The 20,583-nt window shown below is 48.3% G+C and overlaps 1 protein-coding gene across 4 annotated transcripts in view; it reads left to right on the top strand.

The window, feature by feature from the left end:
• CLUAP1 (clusterin associated protein 1) overlaps positions 1–20,583 on the top strand; it is an 851,865-nt gene that overhangs the window by 802,926 nt on the left and 28,356 nt on the right. For all 4 annotated transcript variants that reach the window (XM_069210479.1, XM_069210475.1, XM_069210478.1 and 1 more), the window contains exon 11: positions 15,329–15,384. In XM_069210479.1, coding sequence (XP_069066580.1) covers positions 15,329–15,384 — 56 coding nt within the window. The remainder of the gene's footprint in view (positions 1–15,328; positions 15,385–20,583) is intronic.

The raw sequence follows: 20,583 nt of genomic DNA, 5'->3' as shown, positions 1-20,583 counted from the left end.
CAGTCAAGAATTTGGCTAATGACTTTTGTCACTTTGGATCCATGGGGATCCATCTTGTATCATGGGTGGACTAACTACCCTTAGAGTATAACCTTCTTTCCTGTCTCACCAACATCACCATTTTCTTCCAATTTCGCTTGTTTGTCAAGGATGGGAAGTTTGACCAGAGACTGTGCAGGTCTCCAACCTCACCCAAGTGAATTCTATAATTCAAATACATGCAAGGATCTAAAAGAGGCCAAAGGGGTAACAGGTTTAGTACTTCATACATTTTTTTCTTTCTAAATAAAGAAGTGAATAAATATACAAATGAGGTTTAAGTAACAGTGACACAATCCCACTTACTGTAAATACATCATCATTTCTAAGGTCTGTCTCATTAAGTAGTGTGGAAGATGATGTTGTAGATCCTTCTGTAAGGTCTACGAAGAAAATGGGTATATGAAGGCCTTTGCCTGCTGAGTGACTCCGCTTAGTTACAGGGTCCAGACTATCTGCCTAGTGGATGATCCCGAGTGGCGGCATTCTGAGGCCCGTGTTTATAATTGTTTCAAATTTTGATCCCGGTTGGTTCAGTTATTTTGGAGTTATTGGAAGAGCGCCTTATGTTCCCGGTGGCTCTTATCCTGGGTTGGGTGAAGTTGCCGCTCCTTGCAGGGTACCGGTTTCTTTTGCTTGACAAGGTGGTTTCCTCTTCAGGGGTGCAGCATCTTTAAAGTGTATTAGGGGACAAGTCTTGGTAGCGCCAGATTTTCATGCCTTGAAAGGTGACTGGGTCTTGATCACTTACCACCATCATGATGGCTTCCGTCAGGCAGTAACTGTGGAGGCATGTGAGGATATCTTGAGGTTAGCCCAGTGCACTTGCTAGATGGCCTGCTGGATTTGTGCAGTACTGTATGATTGCCTTTTTCGCCAGGTCAGGGAGGAGATAGTGAAAGAGATGGACACCGTAGCCCTCCAGATCTCCTGAATCTGCTTGGAGGGGCACTCCCTTAATCCTTATATTCGAGGAGTAATATCTGTTTTCTGAATCTTTAAGGTGGATCTTGAGTTCATCATTGTTTTCCTGCAGAGCTAGTACTTTGCATCTGTAGGCTTCCAGCTCTTTTTACCCAGCATCTCCATTAGTTTCCAGGGCCACCTTCCAGTGACCTAGTTCCACAACATCCTTTTTGACTTCTTTGATGTCAGTGGAGACATCCTCTCTCAGTGCCACTATGCCGTCTCAGAGTCTGTAGAAAAGGGCTTCCATAATGAGCAGGTAACAGGGGATAGGGTGTCGTCACAATCAGGAACTATATTCATGGCAGATGAAGCTAGTGAGTCTGAGGCAGCCATTCAATTAGGAGAGTCCACATTTTTAGAGGCCACTTTGGCAACCAGATCGTTCAGAATGCTGTCCTTCTTTGCTCTGTGGGCCACCATTATGCTGCCTGTAACAGACGTCCTAGGTCTTCAAATACGGGGCCAAGAGTCAAGGTTAGGACACAAACTGCCCTCATGGGGGGTGGGGGTATGCCTTGGTGTATTGGTTGGCCCTTAGGTGCACACGTCTGTAGGTGAGTTACCTCTGTTCAGGCCTCTGCCCCAGTCCAGGAGTCTCCAGTTAAATGGCTTCCTGAGTTGGGGTGCCCCTACTTGTGTGGTGCTCGGCGTGGAGGCGAACGCAGGTTGGTGCAGCTGAAAAAGTGGGGGTATACTTCAGAGAGTGCTCCCAGCAGTGCCTTCTTATGTTGTCAAGGTCGTAGAGCTGTGACTCTCTTGCAAGTGTCCGGGAGAGATGGTCGGTGTGACACCTTGTCCTACACTGCACATGTGGGCCAGATTGGTACTGCCGCTGGTAGCCCCGCCCCAGATTTATCTGGACCGTGATGACCTACTGGCCTGTCGCCTAAGTTGGCTCCTTTGGGCCACATCTCTGGCCTGGCTGCCTCCCTCTGGCTCCACGGTGCTTTTCCTCACCCTTACCAATCTGGTAGCATGTTCTTCAGCAGTGGCTGATAGGCACCCTGCCATCTGCTAGGCTGCTTCATGATACTCGGGCACCCTAGGTTCAAGCCAGAGCATGTGCTCCCTCTGCACGGAGGTGCGGGATTGCGACCAAGATGGCGGGTCCATCTCAGGGTTCCTCTGCATCGCCTTGCTGCCTGTTGCTCAGTCAGCAGCCGAGCCACTAGGCTCCTCCTCCCCTGCTCAGCTGTAGGCCATGCCGGTTACCAACAGAGGAGTCCTGGAGCCTGGACGCATTAGTGGGCACCCACCAGTCTTCAATGGGGTCTGGGATCATGTAGGTGCATATGGGCTCTGCCAAATACGTTAGTGCCTGTAGCTGACTGGCACGGATGGAAGAGCTCTGGTGAAACACTTCTACCAAGCTGCCATCTTGGCCACGCCCCCATCAGCCTATATTTGAGAAGTCTAGGTAGCTAATATATTTGATTTCCTCCATCTTCTGTTTTTCTATTTTTAACATTTCATGATTTATATTTCCTGGCTCTTATTTTTTCGGCAATGAATATGTTTATTTCAAAAGTTGTTTGTTAGATCAGACACTGTCAACAGAAAGAGATTCATTGTGGCAAATTAAAAGAGGCTGGAGTATACCAACTGTGGTGCTGCACGCAGGGGCACTGAACTCTTGAATCACCTCTTTTGCAAGGACTCTGTTACTTCTTTACCCCTCCCTACTGGCTCTTGAGAATTCTTGTCCATCTCACTATCTTCAGCACCTGAGTCTGATATCAAATGGTCATTAGGATTCCTATTGCATTTTTCTTTCCACCCTCAGTCATCTGACACATTCACTTTTTCCATCATTATTTCATATAATCCAATAGTGTCATCCTCATCATTGATAAGTACTCAACCACTTTCCATGTCCAGAATACTGGAGAGGCAGACAACATTTCTGTCTCATGAGCTGAACTATAAAGGACCAAAAGGGCGAAAATGTCTACTTTATTCATTGTTTTAAATATTTTTCTGCTACAGTGTAATCAGGATTCCAGGCATGACGAATTGAGTTTAATGTATGTGGTTGTGAGACAAACCAATACTGGTGAATTGTAATTAGAAATAAGTAGCTATATTCTTCTTTCTCTCAAACTGCCTTGAGACTTCTGCAAACCTTTTCAAACAAAGAATTGCTAAATTTAAACATTCTACTCAATTTTGATGGGAGAAAGCAAAGAGGGCACTAATTTTGCGTGTCTCAACTTTTATTTGGTGAGAGAGTGGTCCTTAAGCAAGTATCATGTAGGCAATGCTCTTTATGAAAAATCTTCTAACAATAGTACTAATACCCAGGGGCTTCAGTAATGTAACATAGTGATACACCCTTCAAATGCAAAAACATTTTCACTACCTCCTAGGATTGCTCATTTTGTAAAAATTAGTTACCAAGAAAATTAAATGCTAATGTCAACATGAAAAATGTGTACCCTAAAAGCACTAATCCAAGAACCTTCCAGTCAGATGGTCTCATTTTCAGAGGAAGAACTCCGTGCATTTTTCTTCCTGATAATTTGAAGAATGAGCTATGTAATCCACTTGTTGCAATGAGGGAGTCTTAATGTTCTTCAGCCTTTCCTTTGAACTTTCATGGATTCACATGCTTGAAACATTCCTGTATGTCATGCTGGGAATCCCCAGTATTTAAATAAATAAGCAAGAAATAGTGGTAAGATGGCTATAAACCAAACAACAATGTTAATTTAGCTTTACACCCACCACATTAGAAACAACACATGCTTCAGTCAATTAGGTTGAAGTGTGGTGCCCTGTACTCCCCTAGAGGCCGCCATAGCTCAGAGTTCTACTGTATGGCATATGTGATTGAGTGCCTAGACAGAGCTCTGCTTCAGCCAGCTCTAAATTCATCTTCAACAAGTTAAGTTGATAGTAGGATTTTAATGGGACCTTCTGTCCCATGGGTATAACGCCAGCTACCACCCTGGCAGAGAAAAAGAAAAGATCTTTCTTCCAGGCGTGCTGCGATTATGGACAAAAGAAAATTTATCAGCAGCACATTTCTTGTATTTATTCATCTCTCAGGTGTTCTTGCTGTGACATCTGCAAGACCTTTCCCTCAAAAACACTTTAGGGAAAGGGAAGGGGCAGGCCTTGTATCTTGAAAGGAGGAAGACTTCCCCTTCTTAAGGAGATGGCCCTTTACCTGTGGATGCTGCTCTGAAAGGCGTTTTTCACAAAGGCTGCACAAACCAAAATGTGCATCTGGAGCTTCCTTATCTGGAATTTGCAATTCAAATGTCTGCATTCCCCTCCATGAAGGGCAATACCAAGCCTTCACCAGGTCAAGTGTCGAAAAAGACTGAGGACAAGCCTGCACCAAAAATTGCCTGAAATGTAAGCTCTGCTGATGCCTGTCAGTTATTCTGTTGACAAAAACTCTGTCCATCAACTATGAAGAAGCATCCATGATCACAAGTCTCCCATCAACAACTTTGTTGTCAAAATACATCCCATTGGCACCAAAGAAGAGCCCATTTACGACAACCCACTGAACCGTGACAAGAACATTTTCACTGGCGTCTCTCTTGTCAGTACTGCCTTGATGATGACCACTTCCACAACCACATCCCTGCAACTGTACCTGAATATGGAATGCCAGAAGTGGTGGAGATGAATAAGATTTGCCTTTTTTACCATATGTAGAGACACCGCTAGCCTATTTGCACTCACAACTGAATGTTTTCACTCATTTGCCAGTCCAGATCATGGACTCGGAGTTAGAAACTGATCTTAGCAACTAAAAACATACCTCAGAGATCTGCGCAGTTGGATGCACACTACATTTCAGAATATGAGGTAATTAATTATAAGGAAGAAGGGAGACACACAGAATTTCACCTGCAAGGTTGTGACAAGTTCCATCCGAGGAACCTCTATCTGAAGGCAGCAGAAGAGGCTATGGACCTTTCCATGAATCCATATGTCCTTATATTAAACCCCTTGTGATGCAGATTTCTTTTATGAGCACACTGCAGCACATGATGATAGCTTTTCAGAGCCTGATTCCTCAACCACAACATCATTACTCCCTCACTGAGGCATCTCACAGGACTACTGTGCATCATATTGGGCCCTTTTTTGCAGACACAGATTCCTGTGCCGCAGACACCACCTATGCCATGCCCAACAATACTGCCTCCAGTGCCTCTGTCAGTACCCCCAACACCAAGCGGTATGGGGATGTAGGTTACCCTGACAGTGATCAGGACACAAATCCTGATGAGAAAGGAGCGGTCATGAATGAAGAGCAAGAAGATGATGGCGATGACCAGTACAAGGAAGAATGGAGAGATTTTGTCCTGCCTAAATTAGGAGACAAGACACCCCATAAACCAGGCTCTCCACCGGCCGACATAGCTGGACTTGTTTTGTCAGAACAAGTGTTGAAGAAGTTCAAAATGTTTTTAGTGGATCAGCTCCATTTTTCTGTGACTTGTAAGAGCAACTCAGAAAGAAGATGAAATCATCCATATCGTATATCTTATCTAGATGAAAGGGCTGAAACGAATGCACTCACTAGCCACTAAACAAGCAGTAGTGCTGCATATTGAGAAGAAATACAGGGAACCTGACACAGCACCAGCATGTTTTATCTGCCACCGGAGCAGGACTCTATCATTGCAGCAGAGGTTTAGAGGGCTTTGAAAATCCAGTCACTCCAAGTTTCGCCCCACCAGAAAGCCATTGTTAAATAAGTGGCCTGTGAAGATGGGGACATTCAGATATTGAAGGTAAGCAGGTAATCAGACAAAGCAGCGTCACTGTAATAATGGTGATTTATTGTAGAAGGAAGTACAGGACAAAGCCCTACGCCATCCAATAGCCTACTCCAGCTCCTCAACTGTCGCCCTCGCTTTACGTCTCTCCCGTGCATTCCACCCACATCATAATCCTCTAGAACTTAGAATGTATGACCCATCGCTAAGATACCACATGGCCAATGCCTCGGCTGCCATAATTGATGCGGAGGTGGATATCTCCGACGCCGGTTTCTGACACCTTGCAGGGGCGGGAGTGCTCAGGACTCAGGGCTTGCTTTAAAATGCCGAGGTACAAGCAGGGCCCAGTCCTAAAAAAATTTAGCCCACTTAAAATGGTGAGTCATATTTTATCAGGTCAAGCTATTTTTTAGGACCTGTTTGCCCCCTCTAGCAAGTTGACAAAGAACTGGTGTTCTGTTCAGTCATAAAGGGAAGACACAATAAAGACCTTTAAATCATATTCTTCTTACATTTGCTTGTGTTCAGAGACAGAGGTAAAATTCAGTTTGTCTTGCAATTAATTTTCTTTCTGACTGCAGGAGTTACAGGATTTTGTAAGGTAAACTGTCTGACCTGCTGTAGAAAAAGTGTGAAATCAAAAGCTGTAGGGTGTCAGGTGTTTCACTCAACATTCAAATAACTAAGTCAACTTTACAAGCATTTCAAGATGTAGTTCAGTAGGTGTGAATTCCCATTATAGCAATGCTATTAGTAAACTAGAAGCAAGTCATGGATTATGTGTCCTCTGCATGTGGGCTAGAGGTTTTTTTATACATGGAGGAAACGTTTAGTCTATTTAATCAAACAAAAGAGGTTTTTTGTACAACAGAAATGCTGAGCTCCCATATTTGAAGGTGCACTCATGTGAAAATGAAGAAGGCAACTCTGTAAACTAAAATATTTGCCGGGGCGTGGCTAAGCTGGCCATCATGGCATCCACGTTCTAGTGAAGCTCTGCTGCCTGCCAACCATCCGCCTAGATCCTACCTGACCATGTGGCCCACAGTGGGTCCTGGAGGCCGCGGTCGTAGCGGAGGTGACCGGAGAGCGAGGAGGAGCCCATTGGCGCAGAGGGAAAGGCAGGCAGAACCTGCATGACCCACCTGCCACGGACCCAACTGACCCTAACATGGAGGGGGCCGCATAGGGCGCGATTGGGCCTCGGCGGCCCCGAAAAGTGATCCAGAGGAGAGCCGGGGCAACTCAGTGTGCCCTTCCCCCGGCCCAGGGAAGACAGAGCAGCTGGCGGCAGCCGGAAGCAGGGAACAGGCCTGGCCGCTGCAGAGACACAGCAGTGAGTGGTGTGGTGCCCGCCTGGCCTTGTGATGGCGGGCACCGCATGATCCATCCCGGGCCCCGGCAGAATCTGGCCTGAGGCGCGCCGTGAAGGGCCTGGGGTGGGCCCAGGAGGGGACAGAAGCAGATGCCCATGACGAGGAGGAGCAAGGGAGAACAGAGCGGCAGCTGTGACGTGGAGGTGAGGTGGAGGGGTGGCTGAAGGGGAGACGTAGGAGGTGGCATTCTCCCCCCTGCGGCAGCTGTGGTAAAGAAGAAGACGGAGGGGGGCACCCAGCCTTTCAAGGGTGCCTCCCCCGGAGCAGCATAGGTGCGAACGGAAGGTGGGAGACCCCTGGGCCCCCTGGACGTGGAATGGTTGGGCCCGACAGGCAGAGCTGGAGGCGGTGAGCCTTGAGGCCGACTGGGAGTGGTGGGGGCAGGCTCCAGACATCAGCCATGTGTGAGGAGTGGCCCTGCTTTCTGAATCCCCCTCCCACTCCCCGGTTTGAGGCCTGCAGGTCCCAGATCCCTGGGCTCCCCTTCTGCAGATGGGGTGTGACAGGAAGACACAGACTCGCGGAGACAAAGGCGGACTGGTGGAGTGAGTGACTGACGGCGGCACACAGGGTTGAGGCCTCCTAGAGTGGGCAGGGGCCACCGCGGGGTCAGCTGTCTTCGATACCCGTGGCCCCGCAAGGCCAAACGGCCAAGCCATGGGCCCATACTACAATGGACCAGTACATGGTCCCCACTCCCGTGTCGGACAGTACGAGTGAAGCGCTGGTCCCTCCCCGGAGCCCGTGGTGCCGCAACCAGACCTTGGCGCCATCCTTGACGCTGAAACTTTGTTTCATGCTATCTCCCTCCACAGCTTCTTCGGCCCACCCTGGCAGGACTGCGCGCTTTGCTTCTTTCCCTACCGCAGGGAACTACCATTCTGGCTGGGGACTTCCATGCCGTCCCGGACCCGATCCGAGACACTTCCACTGTCCCACGTATGGGGCGTTGCATGGATTCTACGTACCTTTCGAATTGAGCGGACTCCTTGGGCCTGTGCGAGGCATGGTGGCCTTGGCACCCGCAGACGATGGTGTTTACCCATCGGTTGGCAACCCATCACACAGAGGCATGGATAGATTTAATATGGCTCCCGGCAGCGGATCTCCTAACCTTGATCTCAGTGCAGATCCTGGCCCGTGGTATCTTGGACCTGGCGCAGAACATGTGACCCATGTGACACTTTAGTATCTGGTATTTGAAAGACCCTGATTGCGTCGAATTCATTGACCAAGAATTAGCGCACTACTGTAGAGAGAACCAGGGCTCAGTGGCCTCGGCAGGGAACGTCTGGGCGGCGAGCAAAATCACCTTGAGAGGCATCATTAAGGGGTATGTCAGGCAGCGGGAGGCCCAGCAGGCACGGAGGTTAAGTGAACTGGAGGTTGAAATGGCAGAGCTGGAACGTCCCCCCGGACAGCCCGGGGGGAGAGGGGGAGGAGGAGTCGAGGCGACAGCTGGAGCTTCGGCGTGCAGAGTTCCGACAGGTGTCCCTTGCAGAGAGTCGACAGCCTTGTCAGGCCTCGACCCAAAGAGTCTGTGAGCTGGGCGATTAGACCGGAAAACTGCTTTATTGGCTGGCGCTCACAATGTCTCAGCCCGAGTGGTGCCCCTTATCAGAGATTGAAAGGGTGCAGCACAGGAGTACCTGTTGGCAATTGCACGCACTTTTGCCTCCTATTACAAGAACCTTTACGCCCAAGTCCCCCAACCCACGGCAAAACAAGAAAACCCTATTCTGAGTGACATTCTGCTACCCTCTCTTCCGTCATCCGTGGTGGCAGAACTGGACCTACCTCTGTCAGAAGATGGGGTGGGGAAGCCATCTCAGCTCTTCAATCCGGGAAAACGTCTGGTCTTTGCTACTACAAGCAATTTCGATCACACCTGTATCCCCCCTAGTCAACACCTATGATGAGGCGCTTTGCTGCGGCTCCATCTTTCCGGGTCTGGACTGCGTCACGATCATGGTCATACCTAAGTACGACCTGCCCCAGGATCAATACTCTTCCAATTGGCCCATCTCGCTGATCAATGCAGACATTAAGATATTCGCAAAGGTTCTGGCGGCCAGGCTGGTACGTACACTGCCTTACTTGGTTCATTCCAACCAGTGCAGCTTCATGCCAGAAAGAAGCACGCACCATTGTCTCCGGTGGGTTCAGTTGGCGCTTTCGCAAGCGGATTGGCTGGGGGACGAGCTGGCACTGCTCCTGGTGGACTTTTGTAAGGCTTTTTACACCTTGGCCGGGAACTTCCTGGAGGAGGTCCTAGCGCGAATGGGCTTCGGCTCGAAATTCAGGAGCATGGTCCATCTTTTGTACCACAGCCCTTCGGCGCATATGCGGGTCAATGGCATTCTATCAGATCCCTTTCTAGTCAGGCGGGGGACATGTCGGGGAGGCCCTCTCTCCCCCTTTCTGTTTGCCCTAGCCGTTGAGCCGCTGGCCTGCCTCCTCAGTGGTGACCCGCTGATCGACGGTTGCAGGTGGGGGACTAGCCATGAAGACAGGGTGTCCCTATATGCGGACGATGTCTTGGTGTTCCTGGGACGGCCCCAGTGCTTAAGCCCTTGTTGCCTTGAGCTCCTGAAGCTGTATGGTGAGGCCTCAGGGCTATGTTTAAACCCCAGGAAGTCACTGCTGGTGGAGGTGCGGGGCGCCGCAGGGGGAGTGGGCTGGTGCCCAGACATCCCGGTAAAGTGCAATGCCTTCAAATTCTTGGGTGTTCATCTCTCCCCGCTCCCGGATTTGGCATGGCAATTGAACTTCCAGCCCCTATCATGCGCTCTGAGAGGAGACTTGGCCTGCTGGAGTAAGTTGCCTCTGAACCCACTGGGTCACAATGCCCTTTCTAAAATGATCTGCCTCCCCGCTATTTGTATGTCCTGACAAACTTCCCCTACTTGGTGCCCTGTGCCTGGTTCCGATCCCTCACCTCCTAGCTCACCTCCTTTATATGAGGGGGGGAGGGCGCCACTGAGTGGCCTTTTGCTCCACGTGGAAATCTCCCTATGAGGATGGATTGGGTATACGGGACCTCTATGTCTACTACTCGGTGGCTCAGCTGATTCCGATCAACGTGTGGTTTACTGGGGGATGGGACGACCCAGCCTACCGCTTGGAACTCGGTTATCTTGGATTCGAGGGCCTTCTGGGATTGTTGTATGGTGCTCTGGTCCCCCAGGCAGCCCCGGACTGCACGCGGGTGGCGGTGCGGTGTTGGCGGGTGGCTCTGCTGTTGACGGGTTGGGACCGATGCCTCACCATGCCGACGCCCCTGTGGCATGGTACATGGCTGCAGCAGGTGTCCTGATTGGAGGGTTTTAGGCAATGGGACGCCAGTGGAATTGCGTACTTGCGTGATGTTTACACTGGTGATACTCTGATGTCCTTTCAGCACTTGAGGGAGCAATATGCCCTGTCCAACTCCCATTTTTTCTGCTTCCTTCAGGTGCGCCATACCCTGCGGATCCACCTGTCGTCTAATCTCTCTCTTCCTGATTACAGCCCGCTTGAGGCAAAACTGTTATTGGGGCGCTTGGGGAAAGGGGCCATTACCCAGATATACTGATCCTTGCTTACTAACGCACCACACAGCTTCGCCAGGCTGCGGGACAGGTGCGCGCCCTGGGTGGGAGAACCGGACGAGGATGATTGGAGGGAGGCCTACCTAGCACCAAGGGAGATGGCCATTTCCGCAAGGTTAAGAATGGTCCAGATAAATTACTTACATATGACATACCTGTCCCCACGGCGACTCCGACATATACGCCAGTGACCCCATATGCCTGTATGAGATGTGGTCAACTGGGGACGCATCTGTTGCACGTGACATGGGAGTGTTCAGTGATGCGCCGATTCTGGGAACGGGTGGAGCGGGAGATCTCTAAGGTCCTTGGGGGTCCCATTGAATTGAATGTGAGTGTGGAGCTGCTGGGCCTTCTGGAGGGGCTGAGACCAGACCGAATATTTATAGGGGTTGCCTGCCTGGTGGCCAAGAGAGACATTGCACATCTCGGGAGAAGCCCGTTGGTGCCGTCAATCTTGAAGTGGCGATCCAGAGTGGACTGGTGCTCTCAACTAGAAAAGCCAACCTACGAGGCGAGGGGCTGTCCCCATAAATATGAGAAAATATGGGGGAAATGGCGGGATCACCGGGGGATGCCTGTGTGAATTATGTTACCATGTTCTGTTGGGAAGAAGGGGAGGGTCATCAGTGGTGGGAAGGTATTGCCCTGCCTTACTCAACAGGGCAATCATGTACTCACTATCATGTCTTTGTTCTCTTTTTCATTCTGTTCTCACGCTTAAAATAAAATTGGTTATAAAATATATATATTTGCCTAGGAACACACAGTTTGAGACCTGTTTACGGGTCCAGTACATTACAGTTATGATCGAGTAGATTATTCAAGTTACTCGACCTACAGATCTAGTGAAGTTTTTATGATTTTTCGAGGCATGGGGCAGATGCCTTGGCTACCATCATTGATGCAGCAATGGATGTCTCTAATAATGGTTTGGAGCTTCAGTGGACAGGACACAAAATCTTTCTATGCAGAAGTGCAAGCGAAAATACTTCACATGCTAATCAGTTGGACCACCTTGTTTGGCAGGGTTGTGGATGATGCCTTGCAAAGTATTAAAACAAATACAGGTACAGCATGCTCACTGTGCGAACTGCATTGCAGACACGACTTCCACATCCTTCTTGGCTCCAGGCTTTCGCAATCTTACAAGGGAGGCTACAACCAGTGGGCAGACAGGTTTGCCCATACTTCTCCTCCAGACAATCTGGCTATGACCAAGGCTAGCAGTTAGGCAGAGACTAAGGTCATTAAGGTTGTTATAAATCTACATGGAAATAGAGGCACAGCCCTCAGTTTTGCTTCCAGGATACCACAAAACAAGCCTAACTTAGTTCAAGTCGTAGGGAATTAATTTCCTAATTTTGATACCTCATAGGAACATTTAACCACTAGTCACTGGGTGCTTTAAATCAGTTTGGCGCACCCTGTAATTCCTATCAAAATCTCCAAATCCTCCACCCAGGAAAGAAAATCATCTGCATGTATGTGAAGTACCATGGAAAGTATTCTCCTCCCCAATATGACTGTGAAAAATGCGCTGTGCTCTATTTCAGGATTTTCTAGGTGACGATGAAAATGGGGGAAGGCATGACCTTTTCCTCGGAGAACTCATCACGTTTCTGAGGAAAAAATGCTTTCAGTCACTTTGAAGGAAATCTATTACTTGAGGAAGTGTAGTTCCTGACCTCCCTGAACCTTCAGGATGCCTACTTCCCTATCCCTATGCACCCACATTACAGGTAATACCTTTGATTTTCTTTTTATGTCACATCAGTATTGCCTGTTCAGAGCTTCCCCTTTCCACTTAAAATCTAACACTGGATATGCGCTGAGCCCAAATGGCAGCCTCTCTATGAAGGCAGGATCACCAGATGTTCCTGTAGTTGGACAACTGGCTCATTAAGGCCCTTTTGAAAGAAGAGTCTTTCACTTCCATGGCTCCTTGCATTAACATTTTCCGTCTGCTGGGCCTGAGGTAAAATATACAGAAGTCCTCTATCTCTCCTGCAACAAGACTTCAGTTTGTAGAAACGATCCTGGACAGCAGCTCAGCAAAACGCAGAAACAATCACCAACACCGAACATTGGCCACAAGCATTTGCTGCGAAGTCAGTCCTGGTCTGCACTTAAAAATTGGGCCTAATGTCATTCTGCATAGGACTTGTGACCTTTTGCAGGCTTTGGATGAGGCTGATTCAGCAAAAGCTAGACCAGTTATAAAGACAGTTAACAGGATCTTGGAATGACACAGTGGTGGTGTCCATATGATTCAAATAAGTTTTGGTATGGTGAATCTCCGTAGACAACCTCAATGAAAGCCTTTCTTTTCCAGCTGCTATGGACATGATTGTTGTGACAGCACATGTTCAATGGAAGACTGGGGAGTTCACATGCTAGAGCTCTCCATATGGTGCTTCTAGTCGGACAAGAAGTTACTTACCATAAACATTCTTGAACTATGAGCCATTAGGCGTAGTCTACGAGCATTTCTACCACAACTAGTGGAACACACCTTCTTGGTGATAACATGACCTTGATGTACTACATTGCCCAACAGGGAAGCATGAGGTCTTGTTCTCTGTTGGAGGAGTAACAGATCCTGTGGTACGGGCCATAGTGATAAAAGTGGACTTCTCCATGGAAACATCCACAATGATCAGACAGACACAATAAGGTGTACCCTGTCAGATTGCCACAAGTAGGAGCTTCACCACGATCAGCTGTAGCATGTCTTTGTAAAGTCAAGTGACTTTTGACCTATTTGCCACGCTAACAAAGAAGAAATGCCAGTATCATGCGAGCTGGTACTGGCAACAGGGGACCAAGGGCTAGGCCTTTTTGATTACATAGATTAACTCTTCACTTATGCTTTTCTGTCATTTCCCCTGATTCCCAGAGTGCTCAGGAAGGTAAAGGCAGATTGCTGCTCACAGATACTGGTTGCTCCAGCATTACCATTCCAAATCTGGTAGCCCCACCTAGTGTGACTTTCCTGGTACCCTCTGATTCCATTGAGGAACAACTACGAGCTCAACTCCAGGCATAACGGTCAAGTCCTTCACCATGATTTGTAGTTACTTCATCATTGTTTTCCCAGATAACCATCAAGCAGGTAATGAACAGTAATTTGTGGCCTTTACCTTTTGCAAGATGTCCTCCTGTATTGTGGCAACTGAAACAGTGCTTGGTCAAATGATGCAGCTGCCCTTTGAGCTTATCCAGGGGAGCATACCTGAATAATTCTTCATGGAAAACAGACCTCTTACTGACTTAAAAATCCGTAAGGAGTGGACTTCAGACTCAAACAATAGAGGACCCATATGTTTGCTTCACAAGAGATTGTCACCTTGTGCAACAACCCTGGCAGGGGCATCCCTCTGTCCAAACAGGGCATCGCCTATTTCCTGTCAGCCTGCATCACTTTTTTTATCACACTAAAGCTAACCATCCACCTTAGGGCACTGTGATGGTGCACTACTGCCTGAATGTCAGTGCAGCAGCCAACTCTTCAGTTGGACACGCAATTACTAAACATGTTTCAGTAAAGATAAGCCTGGTTCCCTTTTTCTTTACATACAATATACAAGCATGTAATCTATAATATATCCAGTGCTGGGGAATAATGAATTTACTTACATGTATTTACAGTTCTACAGCATTTGTATTTTTCATAGATTCACATGGCAACCCCCCTCCTTGATTAGGGATTCAATACCTATTCTGTGAATCCTTCTCAATACTGGCACAAAATCTGAGCTATTGTGGCATCTGGGGCTGAAGGAGGGTTGAGTGGGAGGACAGGAGAGGTGCTCAGTACTTCAGCCTCATTCATCAAAGTTCAGGATTGCTTTTAATGAAGTAGATGTGCTTCTAAAAAACAAAGGGCAGATTTACGAGAAACTGGCTCATCAGGACTGATGGGCCAGTTGTCCTGCATCGCCCCTGCCCCACCTAACGACACCATGGGTGCGTCATATTTACAATACAGCGCACCATGGCGGTCGTTAGGCCAATTTCATCAACATTTTAACGCTAGTGCAGCAAAGTGAAAGGAGGCCCCTTGATTTCAATGGGTGCGTCATTAGCCTGCTCTTAGCCGGCGTTAAAAATCTTGTAGGTTGCACTGCGCCATTGTTTTGGGCCTCCCTGCACCGGAACTCCTCCTTCGTATAAATTGTGCCTGGCGCAGGCATAATAATGTGGTGCAAGGGGGTGCAAAGTGGTGCAATGCATGCATTGCGCCACTTTGTAAATCTGGCGCAGCAAAAATGGCTTTGGAACGCCACATTATCATAAAACAATTATGCTAATGTGGCACAAGGAGGCGCTAGGGGCTTAGAAATTTGCTCCAAGGTTGTTGGCCCTATGGACACTTTTTCATTGTTCTTTGCTATTTTAAAAGCAAGGTGATTCGAAGCCTGACAATATAGAATAATCATGCTTGCAAATATATGAAAGATAACTCTGGAGAATTGAAGTTACTGGTAAGTAACTTATTTCTACTCTTCCATAAGATTTCGAATGCATGTACATTTGGCAAGAGAAGAAACTGGCTAAGAGGTGGTGGAACATATTTGTCACTGTAATTATTTCTCTCCAACCTCAGGACGGACTGATGTACACGTTGTGGGGACAATGCATGGTGGCATGAGTGACGATGAGGTAAGTGACCACTTTAATCCACCAGCAACACTCTTGCATTGAGCTAGAAATTCTCTCTCTGCCTCTCTCCTTCCTAGGTTACTGCATCATGAAACCCTTGACCCTTCTTTGCATCTCTCTGTGATACTACTCCAAATAATGTTTTAAGTTTGGAAAACATTTAGCAGTTTTTCGCTGAAGGAATCCTAAATGAGAGCTGATCTATTTTACAGTCCTTTGCAGGTATTTGCAGACATCAAGAGCTTTGAAGGGTTTTAAATTGAATACAATCATCAAGCTAGTGGGTTGTTAAAGCAGACTGTCATAATGAAGGGTTATGTGCTATCAGTGGCCCACAGATCCATTGGTCCCTCATCTGCCCAGGGTGCTTGTTGCTCCATTGTTTCCTCCTGACTTATTAGCAGAATTGCCATTGAGCTTAGCTGTGTCCGTCCTTATTCTGAGCATGACAAGGTCCCCTAGAGCACTTGTGTGTTTGTTTTGTCTTGAGGGACTACTTATGAATATCAGCTACAATAAAAGGAGAAAGAATGTGGAGGACCATTTTATACAATGCAAAGGTGCACACATCCTTCACTTGATATGTTCACTATTTCTTCAGAGCATACCTTGCTGATGGAGTTAATTTGTATAAAACAGGCAGTAAACCAAGCTATGGGCTTTCCTTGTCGCCAGAGTGGTGCACCCTTTAGGAATAATAGGTTACGGAGAAACAGAAGATTTGGTACTTTCATCATACAAAAAGCTGCCTCATTTCACTCCCCAGTTATCAACGTGATCTCTTGGAGCTCTTAGACAGGATGTTCTGTTCTCCATAAAAGACATTGTTATTACTCAGTAGGAACTAGCTTCTGTTGTTTGTGACATTTTTCCAGTATTGAACCAATCATAGATTCACAGTCTTTCCCTGTTGAGGTGGGACTCCTATGGTAATCATAAGCTGCAGTGTAAAGCAGAGCCTTCTACAGGAGATGTTAAACAGGTTACATTGTAAGCCTATTCACATTGTTTTAGAAAGACCCAACTGCAGCCAATCAGAGAATATCTCTTGAATTATCCTTTCCCACCAGGGCTAGCATATCTCGGATTTTGTACAGCACATTGTGTGAAAGACGTATCCCTAAGCTCTGCTCAGTTCCAGTAAGCTTCAAAAACTGTAAATTTTGACCTTTACTTGAACATAACTGCCGTCTAAGACTAGGATTGAACTTACTATGTCAGAAGCAGCCAAAAAAGGAATATTTAGGCCATGTATGTTCTGTGGCAAATTTAAACTCTTCTCTGAAGATCCTCATAAAGAGTATCTATATAGGCTTCATTCTGGCCATAAGCCGAAGGAATGCAAATATTGCAGGACCTTTTCTGCCAAAACCCTTAAGGATAGGGAGGCAAGATTAGTTTAGTGGCTACAAATGAAAGTCAGTTGAAACTCCAGTTTCTGTAAATGAGGGGTAAGTAACCTGATTTTCATTCAAAAAGACTTTGAAAAGCATGAATGACAAACGTTAAGTGAAAACCAGTTAAGAAGGTGTCAAAGTTAAAGGAGGAAAACAAACCTAAGGGAAGTCCGAAACTCAGGTTAGAACATTCTTAATCAGTTGTGTCTTCCAAAGCAGAAACATTAGGTCAGAACCATCTACTCCTCTGGAAAGTTGTTTGACTTCCTCAGGATTGAGAAAGTCTTCTTCAGGCCCTGCCCATGCAAAAAGCACGTTTTGACGGGGAAAATGTCAACAACCACGGTCATGACAACTACTTCACAACTACTGCATCATCATTGTCAAGACTACTACAAATGATGATGACCGCTACACCTACAAGATTGTTGATGGTGAATCTGTCAACGGTCAGCTCATCTCCATTGCGAAATCGTCAAAGGTAATATTAAAAACAAAACAGTTGACTGCAGCACCATCTCCTAGTGAACCTCTATCATCAGTGCTGTCAGCGGGACCAGAAACCTTTTTACAGTGAAGACAGCCGTCGGCGACATCAACTACAGATCCATCGACAGGCCCATAAACTAGCCTATCTGAGGTCACTTTAAGGCCAGAAACAGAATCCAGAGCAAGGTGTATCCTTTACCACCCATCCTTCTTCTTGAACTGGGGGATATGGACGATGATGATGATGGTCCATTTGGCATCACAAGTAGCCCTTCCCAATTCCATGTAAAATGTCAGGACATGGATGAGGAGGATGATCAGGAAACAGGTGACCTACAAGGGGATTTCTCAATCAGACTGAAGAATCAAACTGATTAAAGGTCTTACAAGGAAATACAAGAGCAATACCCTTATGAGAATGCCTTTGAAGTACAACAGCTTTGAGAGCAGGTTCCTATTCCTGTGATTACAGATCTCAGACACATGCTTCTGGACCATACCAAAGATTTCCAACAAGAGAATATATACTTTAGTGGACAAATCAGCAGCAGCACCTTCAGTTGTCATGTCTCAGCATTCTCTTCTGCTACCTCCAAACAAAAAAAGTCCCACTATTCAACAATGTGTTCCTTCTCAACTGTGTTTGATGGTTCCTATGACAATACACGATGACTACATGAATGATAATTATGACACTGATGAAGGTAAAATAATACAAAACAGTCCGCTAACACCTGAGATGAGTGGGGCGATTATGTTGCACCAGTATCATCTCCTCCAACACCACCTCTGTTCTCCACCAGATGACTTTAGGGATTTTCACGCTCTCCTTGGATGGATTCAACGTGCTGCTGAACTACCAGACAAAGCATTTAACCTGATTAAATCAGGGCTGCAGATCCTTAACTTTAACATAGGGCCACAGCAACATGTTTTCAAAAGGACTTTAAACAATTGGCTCGGGGTGTAGCTTGGCCCTCCTGCAAATGGCCGCCACCTAGTGAGGCTCTGCCGGGCAGGAGCCTACATTTGCTGATTATCCTGTCGGGACCGGCTGCCCGACGCTATCTGGAGCGGCTCCCCTATCCAGAGGCCCAGAGGTGCTGCCCGCTTGCTGGGCCTGCGTGGGAGCAGCTTTGGCTCTTGTTGCTCCCACGGACGGTGGTGCAGTGCGGTGCCCCCACCCCCTTGATGGCTTTGCGGCTCTCTCCAGGCCACGTGAACCTTGGGACCCCTACGTCCCGTGGGACCTAATCGGCAGGTTTGTTTGGCCTGCGGGCACTGGTGCTGCTGTGCCGACAGCCTGGGTGGGCTGCACGGACCGGGCGAGCCTTACCTGGTTTCCTCTGGGGGGTGGAGAGGGAGGTGCCGGTGTCCTGTGGACACGGCAGTGCCTTGGTGCTGGGGGGGTCGATATTGGACAGCGGCCCCCCAACTTCTGAGGCGAGGCCTGGTGGTCTTGGTTGGTGCCTGGGCCGGTGTCTTCCTGTCGGGGGCCCCCTGGTGGTGCTGGCCGTGCCCCGTGACTTAAGCGGCAGCAGCTGCTGCGGGGGCTGGAGGGCGATGTTTATCGCTGGAATGCCCTGGAGCTGCTGGCCAGGGCCCATTCCCTTTTTGGCAAGATGTGCTGGCTTTTTCTGGAGGCAGCTGATGCAGGTGACTGGCCCTCGGCTGTATCGGGGTGTTGGTGGAGTCCCGCTCTCCCTCTGACCTGAGGGGCTGCCCGAGTTGATGAGTTTCACGGCGCATACTTAAGTGAGGCGGTGAATCCTGAGGGCAAAAAGAAAAGCAGCCAGCCAGGCTGGCAGGTCGTCGGACGACCTACCCCAGGAGGAGGACGTGCAGTCACCCTCTGTGAAAGCCATGTTTGTTGACCTTAAACATAGCCTGGCTACCATATATGGGAAGCTAGACTATCTGACCGAGCAAATGGATCGCCTAAAGGTGCCAGTGGATGGTCACGCCACCCGCCTCGATCATGTGGAATCACACACATCGGATTTGGAGGATGGGCATCGCGGAGATTGGGAGAAGCTATTGAAGATGGAATGCATGCTGGAGCTTATCTGTAATAAGAACAAAGATCTAGAGGCCCGGTCCCGCCGCAATAACATTTGCATTTTGGGCCTGGCGGAAATGACGGCCATGGGATAGATGGCAGACTTCTTGGAGACTGTGCTTACAACACTTTTCCATGGCTAGCTCTCCCCGGTGCTGGCGAGGCCTCCGCCAGGGACTCCGGCATATCCAATCATTGTGCGATTATTGAACCTCCGGGACAGGGATACCATACTTCGGCTTGCCTGGGAGCGTGATATACAGTAACAACGAGCTCAGCATTTTTCCAGATTATACTCCCAGGGATCCTCCTGGTCAAACGCACCTTCAGTCAGACAGACGCTAAGTTCTCTCTCATTCACCCTGCCAAGCTGCGTGTACTACATAAGGGCAAGCTGCACTTCTTTACGGATCCGAAACAGGCACGCAAATACTCAAGACTGTTCCTAAAAAAGGGCCTCCGTTCTGCGCACAGCCAGATGGGGCGGGTGATGATGTACCTGTTGCCAACGACAATGATTAAAATCTGTTTTGTTGTTGAGGACCGCGGCGGCCCCTGGGCTGTGGGTTGGCATTGGACTGGAGCTGACTGCGGCTTACACTGACAGGACCGTTCTTGGGCTATGGATGGTATCCTGATGCTCCTGCCCACCCACCCCAATTGGGGCGGTTCCCGGATGTCCTCACTGATGCCCCGCTGGATGAGTCGATTGAGACATTTGTTCTTCTGCAGTGGGCTATGAGTTTTGGTGTGGGTGGGGTTACTGGGCTGGCCCGATTGGGGGGCCAGCGTGGGTGGGGATGTGCAATGGTTGCTGTGGGGGTTATTGGTATTGGTTTTTTCCTCCCTCTCTCTTTTCTTCTTTCCTTTGCAGCTGTTGCTTTCTGTCTAGCGGCTGGGGATGCCATGCGATTTGGGGGATTGTTGAGATGGCAAATACAAGCGTGACTGCGGTTCGTGCCTCACCTGGAACATCAGGGGGCTAAATGATGGACAAAAGATGTGATTGTTGTTGGCATATATGCAGCGCCATTCTACTGATATATGTATGCTGCAGGAGACTCACCTGGTTGAGGGAACGAGAGCAAGGGTGAAGGCAGGTTGGATTGATGAGTGTCCTATGGCAGTGTACTCTGGCAATGCGCGGGGGTGGCAAATTTGATCAGGGAGGGATTGCCCTGGCGCACGGGTGGGGTGCTTGTGGACCCACGAGGTCGCTATGTCATGCTGAAAGGCACCTTGTACGATAGGCCT

The sequence above is a fragment of the Pleurodeles waltl genome, chromosome 10 (genome assembly GCF_031143425.1).
Source record: "Pleurodeles waltl isolate 20211129_DDA chromosome 10, aPleWal1.hap1.20221129, whole genome shotgun sequence".
Lineage (NCBI taxonomy): Eukaryota > Metazoa > Chordata > Amphibia > Caudata > Salamandridae > Pleurodeles > Pleurodeles waltl.
Note: the sequence above shows the minus strand (reverse complement) of the source record. Positions and strands in the feature narration are given on the sequence as shown.